Source organism: Balaenoptera borealis, assembly GCF_965194805.1.
Source record: "Balaenoptera borealis genome assembly, chromosome: 13".
NCBI classification, from domain to species: domain Eukaryota; kingdom Metazoa; phylum Chordata; class Mammalia; order Artiodactyla; family Balaenopteridae; genus Balaenoptera; species Balaenoptera borealis.
In genome coordinates this window covers 6,434,744-6,447,075 of record NC_138870.1, presented here as the reverse complement: position 1 = coordinate 6,447,075, position 12,332 = coordinate 6,434,744, and the positions used below count along the sequence as shown (strand labels likewise).

Below are 12,332 nucleotides of genomic sequence, written 5' to 3'. Positions count from 1 at the left end.
GGGCCAGCAGTCCAGAGGGACTCCACCGGAACTTAGGGCTGCCACGTGCCGCGTGGCTGGGCTGTGCTGGTTCCCCGGCTGAGGCTGGACTAACAGGCTCGGGGGAGCTGTAGGCTGACGGGTCCACGCTCCCTCTCCCTGTGTCCCTCCTTCTCTCCCTCCCACCCCTCACCCCCTCAACCTGACTGTAGGCACCTGGTTCATAGGCAATGGCTGAGGATGACACACCTGTGAGTGTCCTCCGTCTCTGTCTGTCTGTCTCTCTCTCACACACACACGTGGACACGGCAACCTCCTGGAACACATCCTTCAAAGGCCTGAGGTGATGGGACGCCAGTCTGTGATCTGGGGAGGAGTAGCAGGGATAGTGTTTCTATCCTGACACCTGTCTTTCCCCAGGATTACTGTGACGGTAACCCTGGGACCTTCCGGATCCTGGTGGGGAACGAGGGGTGCAGCTACCCCTCCCTGAAATGCAGGAAGCGCGTCACCATCCTGGTGGACGGAGGCGAGATTGAGCTGTTCGATGGGGAGGTGAGTGTGGGCTCGTCCCTCCACCCTCACGCCCCTCCGTCGGCTGATGAAGAGCACATGCCGAGTGTTCGTCCAGAACGTGTGGGGGTGGGACGTCGTGCAGCCAGTGGAGAGATGCGGTAGCACTGTATCCTCTGACCTTGCCTCGTCCTGTGAGGGGGGCAGGTGGCACATGGTGACAGATGACATGATCCATTTTAGTGGAAGGAAGTGCAGACACACATGTGGAGAAGGGTGTGTAACCATATCTGCACCAGCGTCGGGAGAGCCAGGGCTGACCTCCGGAGGCGCGGGGAGATGGGAGGGCGGGAGGACTTTCATATAGGAATACGTATATACACACACACACACGAGTATATTATACATACACACATATACATATATATTATATACCCACAGTTATATATATTATATATACAAATGTACACACATACATGTATATTATATATGCAAATACATCATACACACATATACATATATATTATAGCCCACATATATATATTATATATACAAATGTATACACACATATATACATATATATTATATATCCACATATATATATAAATATAATGTATACAAATGTATGCACACATATGTACACATACATTATAAATGCAAATATGTTATACACAATACACACATATACATATATATTAAATCCCACATATGTGTTATATATACAAATGTATACACACATATATTATGCATACAAGTATACACACAAATACATATGTATTATATACCCACAGTTTTATGTATTATATATATGAATGTACACACATGTACACATATATTATACATACAAATATACACACATATACATGTATATTATATACCCACAGTTATATGTATTATATACACACATATATGCACATATACTATACATACAAATATACACATGTGTACATAATATACAGATATATCCCACATTTACATATATATACAAATATATACACGCATATACACACATATATAGTATATATTATATACCCACATATATATTATATACAAATGGATGCACACATGTACCCACTTGTATACATATATTATTTGCAGAAATATATACACACATATACATACATATATACACATATAATATATATACAAGTATATACATACAAATATATATACACATGCATATATAAATATATATTTTGGGAGGTGATGGTGTTTGGGGGGATTTTTACCTTCTTTTATGTTTTTCGGTTCTTTTCAGATAAAATCTTTTCTAAAGAGCTCAAAGTGCACAGACACAGGCCCTGTGTGCTAAGAGCTCATGGAGTGGCTCTCAGAAGTCTACCCGAGAACCACCCAGGAGACCTTGTTTAAGACACCAGCCTTTGGGTCCACCCTGAGGTCCTGGCTCAGGTCTGGGTGGGACCCAGGAACCTGCGTCTGAAGCGGCAGGGGTCCCTGGAGCACAGCTGTGCTGGGCTGGCCACATCGGTACCTGGGAGACCTGGGTCTGGGCTCACCCCTTCCCCATATCTTCATTTTGTTCCGTGGCCTCAGCCCACATCCTGCCTACTGGCAAATACCCACCGCTGATACCAGGGGATGGGAGGTGAATTCTCCTCCCTTAGAGAAGATAGCTGTGGAGCAAGCAGGACCTGTTGACTTGGGTCAGCCATGTCCATTTCAGGGACAGTTTTACTTAGGACAGATGACAGTGGTGACATAGAGTGGGAGGCTCTCCCTGTGGTGTGTCCCCAGGGAGAAGACCTTGGCGAAGGGGTGACAAGTTCTTAGCGTCAGCCTCAGTCTTATGGGTTAGATGGTCAGCCAAGTACCGTGAAACGGGCGGGGGGGGGGGGCTCGGCACCGGCAGCGAGTCAGCGGAGTCAAGGGCTCAGGTCCTTTGGGGGCTGAAGTCTGGGATTCCTGCTTCCAGGGCCGAGCTTCCCCGTCTCCCTGTTCAGCTCTGACTCCTGCTGATGGCAACTCGAGTGGGAGACGGGAGGAAAGGGGAGAATCTAGTGCTCGTTTTAATAAAGGGGTGGATTTTTTTTTTAATAAGCCAATAAGGGATTTTATTTTATTTAATTCATTTATTTTTTTAAACATCTTTATTGGAGTATAATTGCTTTACAATGGTGCGTTAGTTTCTGCTTTATAACAAAGTGAATCAGCTATACATATACATATGTTCCCATATCTCCTCCCTCTTGCATCTCCCTTCCACCCTCCCTATCCCACCCCTCTAGGTGGTCACAGAGCACCAAGCTGATCTCCCTGTGCTATGCAGCTGCTTCCCACTAGCTATCTGTTTTACATTTGGTAGTGTATATACGTCCCTGCCACTCTCTCACTTCGTCCCAGCTTACCCTTCCCCCTCCCTATGTCCTCAAGTCCATTCTCTACGTCTGCGTCTTTATTCCCGCCCTGCCCCTAGTTTCATCAGTACCATTTTTCTAGATTCCATATATATGCGTTAGCATACGGTATTTGTTTTTCTCTTTCTGACTTACTTCACTCTGTATGACAGTCTCTAGGTCCATTTTAAATCAGTTGCCTAGAGGTGCTTAAAATCATCACCACATTAAAAACCTCCTTAGGGGACCACGTGTATTTAATGATCAAGTGTCCAAAAAATTCTTTTCATGACGTGGTAGGTGATCTTCTGCCAGTAGGTTTCATTGTATTTTTAATTTCGTAATTACGATTTTGCTGCCACCTCTTTATCCTAGGATTCTTGGAGAGAGGTAGGCAAGATGGACGCAGCTCTGGCCAAACGGGGCAAATGACCGGCGGCTCTGGAGGGCCGCGGGGCGGGGGGGAGCCGGGCCTTACACCTGACCATCACTGTCCTGGTCTCACACTGCGTCCTCCCTCAGGTGAGCGTGAAGAGGTCCATGAAGGATGAGACTTACTTTGAGGTGGTGGAGTCCGGCCTGTACATCACCGTGCTGCTGGGCAAGGCCCTGTCCGTGGTCTGGGACCGCCACCTGGGTATCTCCGTGTTCCTGAAGCAGACTTACCAGGTGGGTGGCCCTTCTCCGCTTCCTCCTCGTCCTGTCTGTTTGCATCTTCAGCTTCCTGAGCAGCAGCCCGCGGCCCCCGCCCGCCGTCTTGGGGGAGGGGGAGGTGGTCACCTAGTCCGGCCTCCCTCCTGATGCAAATAAGACTCAAGTGTTAGAGTTCGCCTTGGCTGTTTCCCGAGACAGGCTGCCTCTGAGAAGGATGGAGGGCTCCCGGACCCTGCAAACAGTCCCTTGACTGGCCTTGCTAGGCAAGCGGTTTATATACACAAAGGAAGGAAAGAAAAGATTGGGCAAGAGCTATTCTTAAGGTTTCTTAACCTCAAGAGGCAAACGGTCATGCGTGATGTGATTATAACTCTGCAGAGCGTTCTGGGTGCGCCTCCCACGGGGCCACAGGCCAGCACCGGCCGATGCTTGCGGTGAAGCTGCATGTCACCTGCTCTGGGGAAAGCTGCTTGCAGTATCTGCCCAGGTTCCGAGGGTTTGCTGGGACTTCACTTTCTCTAACTGGCATGAACGTGACAAGTGCTCTGGCTGCCCTGGTGGCAGGACCGGCCTTCCCAGCAACTGTTCTAGGCACTGTGGACACAGCAGGGAAAGAACTATATATAACCATATATACATATATACATATAGTTACATACATATGTAGCTTAACTTTGTATCAGTTTCCTATTGCTGCTATAACAAATTACGACAAAGTTGGTGGCTTAAAAAAGCAACGCAAATAGATTATCTTCTGGTTCTGGAGGTCCAAAGTATAAAATTGGTCGGCAGGGCTGCATTCCTTCTGGTGGCTTTAGGGGAAAATCTGTCTTCTTGCCTTTCCTAGCTTCTGGGGCTGCCCGCGTCCCTTGGCTGTGGTCCCATCCTCCATCGTCAAAGCCAACAGCATAGCATCTTGCACTCTCTCTGCTTCTCTCTGTCACATCACATTTCTCACTCTGACTTCTGTGCCCCTCATAAGACCCTGTGATTACACTGAGCCCACCTAGATGATCCAGGACAATCTTCCCATCTCAGGATCCTTAATGCAATCACACCTGCAAAGTTCCTTTTACCGTGTGTGGTAACATATTCCCGCTTCTGGGGATGAGAACGTGGATATCTTTGTGGGCACCATGGTTTTGTCTACAACAACCTTGGTGGAGATCATATTACAGTGGGGATATTGTGTGTTTTAGATTGGTTGGTCTGATGAGACCTGTCTCAAAGGGTGTGAGTGGAGTCTTTGTGGAAGGGAGGGAGGGAGCCACGTAAATATCCTGACTCGAGAATTCAGTCAGATGGAGTAGCAGGTGCCAGGGCCCTAAGGTGGACGGCGTTTGTGTTTGGACACGGAGGCCAGGGCGGCTGGAGAGGAGGGGCTTGGGGTGACTGGTAGTTAACAAGGGCAGGGACGGGGCAGGGGCCATGCCATGGGGGCTGTTGGGCCATGTAAAGATCTTTGTCCTTTTGTCCATGTTTCCCAGCAAAATAGAATAAGTCACATCTCTTTGTCCCGAGGCAGGGCTCCAAATTTGTTCTAAGAGCATGGCATCCTTTCTTTTCCAGGCCAAATAGCTCCGGTTTTGTCCATGGTTCTTATGTGATGGTTTCCACCCATTCATTCATTAGTTGGTCAGGACTTGTGTCCTGCAGCCCATGATAGGTGAACATGGAATTGAGTAAGATATTATGTCAGCCCTGGTGGCATTTAGTGCTGGCCAGCCTACTCTGAACAGGCTGCAGTTGTTCAGGTAAGGGACTCACCTGTCCACGGTCAAGTAGGACGAGAACGTTCCCTCCTCAGACTTCTTACACTCTCATTGGTGTAATGCTGGACCAGCTCCTCTTCTGCTCAGACCCTTACTGGGGCAGCTGATGGTTTATACTGCAGACACCAGGGCCCGGGCAGCCGAGTTGGCCATCCAAGGGACATGGACGGGCCGCCTCTCTTTGTGAATGACCTTGGTTTCCTTAACCTTAACATGAGGTCAATGTGGAAGCCGGGAAAAGGCCTTGGCAAGGTCAAGACTTTGCTGGTCACCCTGGTCTCCTTCTGCGTCTCCCTCCCTGTCCCCTCCCATCCTCCTCTTCCTCAGGCGAGCCTGCCTCCCATGCTGCCTGGAACCCTCGCTTTCCTGACTCAGCGGGTTTGCTCTGAGGTTTGCAAAGCTTACGCTCCCAACTGGTCCCCCAGGAACGGGTGTGTGGCCTGTGTGGGAATTTTGACGGCATCCAGAACAACGACCTCACCAGCAGTAGCCTCCAAGTGGAGGAAGACCCCGTGGACTTTGGGAATTCCTGGAAAGTGAGCCCGCGGTGCGCCGACACCCAGAAGGTAGGTCGGGGTCGCGGTGCGGACCGTGGGCGGTGGGTGCTATGGCCTGTGAACGGGGGCAGAGCTCGGGGAGAGGGCCTCTTGGGGCCCTTCCGGGTTGACTCTTCCGGGTCCATCTGTGTACTCCTGCCCGGTTCCCCAGGTGCCACTGGACCCATCCCCTGCCACCTGCCACAACAACGTCATGAAGCAGACGATGGTGGATTCCTCCTGCAGTGTCCTGACCAGCGACATTTTCCAGGAGTGCAGCAGGCTGGTGAGGGCGGCGGGGCCCCTGGGGGCAGGCGCTTCTAGCTGTGGGTGCTTCCAGACGCCTCAGAAATCGGCTGCAGCTGCTCCCCTCTCTTGGCTTGAGGCTGGGGCACAGAAAGAACAACGGAGGGGGTGTGAGGAGAGCAAGGCCCGGCAGATCGTTTTTCTTCTGTGCGGCACCTGGCTCTCTGGGCTTCCGATGCTGCTGCTCTTCCAGCCTCGGTCTTAGGGTTTGTCGCCCACAGATTATCTCGTCTCCAGCGTTAGAGCGGGAGTTTCCTTCTCCCATCCCCACCGTGTCTCTGGCCCCGGGCACCCCGCCGCTGCCCCCGTTCCCAGGTCTTGTCTCGCGGAAACTCTTTTCTGGTCTTAAAGCCAGATTTTGAGCCCGCATTTTATGGCTTCCTTTTGTGTCTTTTGTTGTTGTTGTTTAATTTTTGTTTTATATTGGAATATAGTTGATTAACAATGCTGTGTTTCAGATGTACAGCAAAGGGATTCAGTTATACATATACATGTGTCTGTTCTTTTTCAAATTCTTTTCCCATTAAGATTATTACAGAGTATTGAGCAGAGTTCCCTGTGCTATACAGTAGGTCCTTGTTGGTTATCTATTTTATTTTATTAAAAAAAAATTTTTATTGGAGTAGAGTTGATTTACAATGCTGTGTTAGTTTCTGCTGTACAGCAAAGTGCATCAGTTATACCTATACATATATCCACTCTTTCTTTTTAGATTCTATTCCCATATAGGCCATTACAGACTATTGAGTACAGTTCCCTGTGCTCTACAGCAGGTTCTTTTTGTGTCTTTATCTCACATGGTGATGAGGAATTCCCTAAACAAGTTTCAGTGCAATTTTCTCTCTATCTCTGTATGAACGTATATACGCACACCTGTGTATGTGTGGGTATGTGTGTGTATATATGTACATACACACACGCACACACACAGCCAGGTACACACGCATGCTGCTCCGTGGTACCTCCCTCGTGGGAGTCACTGGTTGAACACCTGTATCTCAGCTCTTTCTGTCCATCCAGTGATTTTTAATCCCTCAGGACCCGAAGGATACTTAGGATCCCCTGGTTTGGTGGAGACCCGAGGCACCTGGGCTGGAAGGGCGGAGACAGTGAGAGGGTCAGGGAAACCAGGGCTGTTGGGCACAGTGACCGGCTTAATGTCCGAATTCATTCTCACCACAACTGCCCTGAACAAGGGTGTGGAGGGCACGTCTGGGGCAGCCGAAGGTGAGAGGTGGTTCCTGAGATTGAACATGGACCGAGGGTGGGCTTCCCCTCCGGGGAGATTGAGGGTCGGAGTTCAGGAGCACCGGGCCGGCCGCGGTCCAGCACGCTAGCCTGTAGCATTTCAGCAAGACAGTGTGAGTGGTCCTGATGTGTTTCCTCAGTCTCTCTGCTGAGTGGAGGCCAGGAAAGAGTGTGTGTGTGTGTGTGTGTGTGTGTGTGTGTGTGTGTGTGTGGTGTTTATGTAAAACACGCAGACACCCAAGAGGGTGGGAGTGGCTTATGGCGATGGATGGATGGCTGAGCAGGTATGTGGACAGATGGACAGAAAGGAATGTTCTTCTGAAAAATTCTCAGGCACATCTCTTCTAGGAGAGGCTGGCAGGGTTGCTTTTTTTCCCCTTTTCTTGCTGGACTCCACATAAGCACATAGGATTTCTGCCTTTTTACCCATTCCCTCCTTGGGACCATTGCCTCACATCTTTCCTTCTGCCCGGAGACCCTGCCCCTCCTCTGACCACTGGAACATTCACGCCCAGACCAAGAGCCAGAGTCCCCAAGTGCAGCCCAGGCCACCTGCGTCTCCCTTGCAGGTGGACCCCGAGCCGTACCTGGATGCTTGCATCTACGACACCTGCTCCTGCGAATCCATCGGGGACTGTGCCTGCTTCTGCGACATCGTCGCCGCCTACGCCCACGTGTGTGCCCGGCACGGCGAGGTGGTGGCCTGGAGGACGGCCGCGTCGTGCCGTGAGTCCTGCTGCCCCTCGTGGTCCCAGACACGCCCCTCCCTCCTCACGCATCTAGACCTTGGGACCTTGGGGGATGAGGAAGGACACCTTGGTGGGGGAGAAGACAGAGACCCACGCGGGGGTGATGGCCGAGGCTGAAGGGGGTTAGGACATGCATGGGCATGAGGAGGCATGGGATTGAAGACAGTAATGGGGAGAGAGTAATGGAGAGAGATTGAAAACAGTAATGGGGAGAAATTCAGGGAAATGGAGAAGAGGGAGCAGTGACGAAGAGAAGAAGGTGGTCAGAGTGTCTGTGATTAGACACGATCACATTTGCCATCGTGGTCAGGCAGCTCAGACATTTAGGCTGCGTCTTCCTTCCTGCATGTAAGTGGCTGATCATTTTTATAAGGAAAATGGAGTCAGGACCACTAGGTTCCTGGCTCAGGGGCTCTCAAAGCCTAGACACCTCTCGCGTGGGTGACTCCGTAGTTCCCCAGTACCATCATCCCCTCCTCGGGGCTGTCTGTCTGGGTCTCCCGCCGTCTGTCCGGGGTTGCCCAGGGTTGCCCGGTGCTTTAATAACGGTCCTGCCTGTTTGGGGGTCTGCACAGCCCAGAACTGCGAGGAGCGGAACCTGCGGGAGAACGGGTACCAGTGTGAGTGGCGCTACAACAGCTGTGCGCCTGCGTGTCCCGTCACGTGCCAGCACCCTGAGCCGCTGGCCTGCCCCGTGCAGTGTGTGGAGGGCTGCCACGCCCACTGCCCTCCGGGTGAGGCCCTGGCCCCCGCGGGGAAGGGGTGGAGGGCTGGGATGGCTCTCAGAAAAGCTGACCCCCTGCCCTGCTTCTTCTCGGCCTCGCCTGGTGGCGCCCTGTCCCCGGCCCCACTACCCTAGGTCCTGTTTCCACGTCCTTCCACCAAAGCCAGGCCAGCTGTGGTTTTTGTCAAGCTGAGCTCCCATGCGATGCTTCTGGGGTCTGTTTATGGGCGTATCATCTAGAGCAGCACTTTCTGGCAGAACTTTCTGCAGTGCTGGGAAAGTTCTATTCAAATGTGGCTCGTGTGTCTGAGGAATTGAATGTTCAGTTTTATTGAACGTTACTTAATTTAGATTTAAGTGTAACCAGCCACACGTGGTTACTGGCTACAGTACTGGATAGCACAGATCTAGAGTTATCAGATATCTTCTTCAGTGGAGGAGCAGAAATACCCTTGGAGATAAGATTTGCTTTGTCGTGGGGTTTGGAGGAGGCGAGGTGGGGGAAGGAACAACCCCCTCCTAATTTTTCAGAAAGAAGAATGCTCCCTAAGCGGTGAGGGGACCCTTGGGGGAGGCAGGCAGAGCTGGGACAGGCCTTTTAGCGCAAGGAGAGTCTTCCTTGTGGGAAAGGTGGGAACTTTGGCTCCTAACGAGAGACTTCTCATGCAGGGAAAATCTTGGATGAGCTTTTGCAGACCTGCGTCAACCCTGAAGACTGCCCTGTGTGCGAGGTGGCCGGCCGGCGCTTAGCCCCCGGGAAGAAAATCACCTTGAACCCCGGGGACCCTGAGCACTGCCAGATTTGGTAAAACAGTCCCCCTGGTTGTCCGAAGTGATGGGTCTTACTGTCTAACCTGGGGGCCTGCTCAGAAGTGTCGGTTTGGGGAAGAATGTCCTGTTCTTACTTACTTTGCTTCTGTGTCTTTGAGGACAGGCTATATTTCTTTTCCAGGAAATATCTCTCAAGAGATTTAGGTTTTTTTTACCTCTTCTTGCTGAAGGAATGACGTGGTCTCTTCTTATCCTTGGAGGTGGCATCTAGTCCGGGGACAGGCATCTATGGAAGTCAGATTTCTTTTTTACTGGAGGTGGGGATGCAGAGGAGGAAGTGAGGTGGAGCCCCTGACTCTGCAGTGGGGCACAGACACCTCGGTCCATGGCCAAGGTCCCAGGATGCGGCTCTTGTAACTGGGAGTCACGGGTCACTGCCCCCGGGCTCCCACCGGGCTTGAAGGAGAAGGTTCTAGCCTGTGTGGGTCTCCGCCACAGGCAGCTTGATTTCTCCTGTGGTCTGGCAGAGCCTGTCACTTTCCAGGACACTGGTGAAAGAGAGAAGTGACCAGGGGATTGGGAATTTGGCCTGGTGGGGTGAGAATTCGTGTGGGGGGCTTGGGGCTGGGCGTGGAGCATAGCTAGACCCTGGCACATGATGGGTGTAAACGGTGGGTCCATGGCAAGAAAGAATGAGTGAGTCACTGTCTTTCTCCGTCTAACATCTTGGAGACCCCCGTATACCACTCCCAATACTTTATTCTGCCAGATAAAGCTGGGATTTTGAATCTTTATTCATCTCTCTGAAATGATTTTACTCCAGTTTTCCTCAATTCCTTAAGGCCCAACATGTTAACATAGTACAGAATTCATGCAGGTTAAATTCTGTTGTAATAAATACTGAAAAGCATTTATCTTTGATAGAACATTTATGAGGCCTGGTCAGCATCAACATTTTAGAGCAGTATTTGCCTTTGGAGATATTTGGGAGAAGGCTTGGACTATAATTAAATATTTATGTTGCTAGAGACATAGGTTGAAAATAAACCAACTTTGAATGGCTGTGTGGATTGCTAAGAAAGAAGAAAGATTCTTTTTCAGGTCCTAGGGTGGGTGAAAGCTTTGGCTTTGAAGGGGATCAAAACTCAAGGGAAGTGTGTGTGTGTGTGTGTGTGTGTGTGTGTGTGTGTGTGTGTGTGTGTGTGTAGGGGGGCTGCTTGGGGGCTATGTTAAACATCGTGTCTCTCTCGAGTGGGGCGTGTTCCTTGGGGGCTCGGGTTCAGTGGGCTGGGAAGTGCCCAGAGGTTCTTCCTGAACCATTTCGGTCTCTCCCCTCTTGCAGTCACTGTGATGGTGTCAGCCTCACCTGTGAAGCCTGCAGGGAACCGGGAGGCCTGGCGGTGCCCCCCACAGAAGGCCCGGTCGGCTTCACCACCCCGTACGTGGAGGACACGCCGGAGCCGCCCCTGCACGACTTCTTCTGCAGCAAACTTCTGGACCTGGTCTTCCTGCTGGACGGCTCCTCCAAGCTGTCTGAGGCCGACTTCGAGACGCTGAAGGCGTTCGTGGTGGGCGTGATGGAGCGTCTGCATATCTCCCAGAAGCGCATCCGCGTGGCCGTGGTGGAGTACCACGACGGCTCCCACGCCTACATCGCACTGCAGGACCGGAAGCGGCCGTCGGAGCTGCGGCGCATCGCCGGGCAGGTGAAGTACGCGGGCAGTGAGGTGGCCTCCACCAGCGAGGTCTTGAAGTACACGCTCTTCCAGATTTTCAGCAAGATTGACCGGCCTGAGGCCTCCCGCGTGGCCCTGCTGCTCACGGCCAGCCAGGAGCCCCCCAGGCTGGCCCGGAACTTGGTCCGCTACGTCCAGGGCCTGAAGAAGAAGAAGGTCGTCATGGTCCCTGTGGGCATCGGGCCCCACGCCAGCCTCAGGCAGATCCGCCTCATCGAGAAGCAGGCCCCCGAGAACAAAGCCTTTGTGCTCAGCAGTGTGGAGGAGCTGGAGCAGCAGAGGGACGAGATCATCAGCTACCTCTGCGACCTCGCCCCCGAAGCGCCGGCCCTCACGCAGCGCCCGCTCACGGCCCAGGTCACCGTGGCGCCGGAGCTCCCGGGGACGTCGACGCTGGCGCCCAGGAGGACCTCCGTGGTCCTGGATGTGGCATTCCTCCTGGAAGGGTCGGACAACGTGGGCGAGGCCAACTTCAACAAGAGCACAGAGTTCTTGGAGGAGGTGATCCGGCAGATGGACGTGGCCCGGGACGGTGTCCACGTCACGGTGCTGCAGTACTCGTACGTGGTGACCGTGGAGCACTCCTTCAGAGAGGGGCAGTCCAAGGAGGACGTCCTGCAGCGGCTGCGGGAGATCCGCTACCGGGGTGGCAACCGGACCAACACCGGGCTGGCCCTGCAGTACCTGTCGGAGCACAGCTTCTCGGCCAGCCAGGGGGACCGGGAGCAGGCGCCCAACCTGGTCTACATGGTCACGGGGAGCCCGGCCTCAGATGAGATCAGGCGGATGCCCGGAGACATCCAGGTGGTGCCCATCGGAGTGGGACCGCGCGTGGACGTGCAGGAGCTGGAGAAGATCGGCTGGCCCCAGGCCCCCATCTTCATCAAGGACTTCGAGACGCTCCCCCGAGAGGCTCCTGATCTGGTGCTGCAGAGGTGCTGCTCCAGAGAGGGGCCGCCTCTCCCCACCCTCACCCCCATCCCAGGTAGG

General features: G+C 52.4%; 1 protein-coding gene and 1 long non-coding RNA gene across 4 annotated transcripts in view; one reads left to right on the top strand and one right to left on the bottom strand.

The window, feature by feature from the left end:
- The window catches only part of LOC309609022, a 447,877-nt gene that overhangs the window by 90,475 nt on the left and 345,070 nt on the right, over positions 1-12,332 (bottom strand). The window lies entirely within an intron of this gene.
- VWF (von Willebrand factor) overlaps positions 1-12,332 on the top strand; it is a 202,589-nt gene that overhangs the window by 144,970 nt on the left and 45,287 nt on the right. For 2 of the 3 annotated variants that reach the window (XM_082349753.1, XM_082349752.1), the window contains 8 exons: positions 400-534; positions 3,369-3,515; positions 5,698-5,838; positions 5,981-6,094; positions 7,932-8,088; positions 8,687-8,845; positions 9,505-9,640; positions 10,949-12,327. In XM_082349753.1, the coding sequence (XP_082205879.1) occupies positions 400-534; positions 3,369-3,515; positions 5,698-5,838; positions 5,981-6,094; positions 7,932-8,088; positions 8,687-8,845; positions 9,505-9,640; positions 10,949-12,327 (2,368 nt within the window). The remainder of the gene's footprint in view (positions 1-399; positions 535-3,368; positions 3,516-5,697; positions 5,839-5,980; positions 6,095-7,931; positions 8,089-8,686; positions 8,846-9,504; positions 9,641-10,948; positions 12,328-12,332) is intronic. The other variant, XM_082349754.1, reaches the window with a different exon arrangement.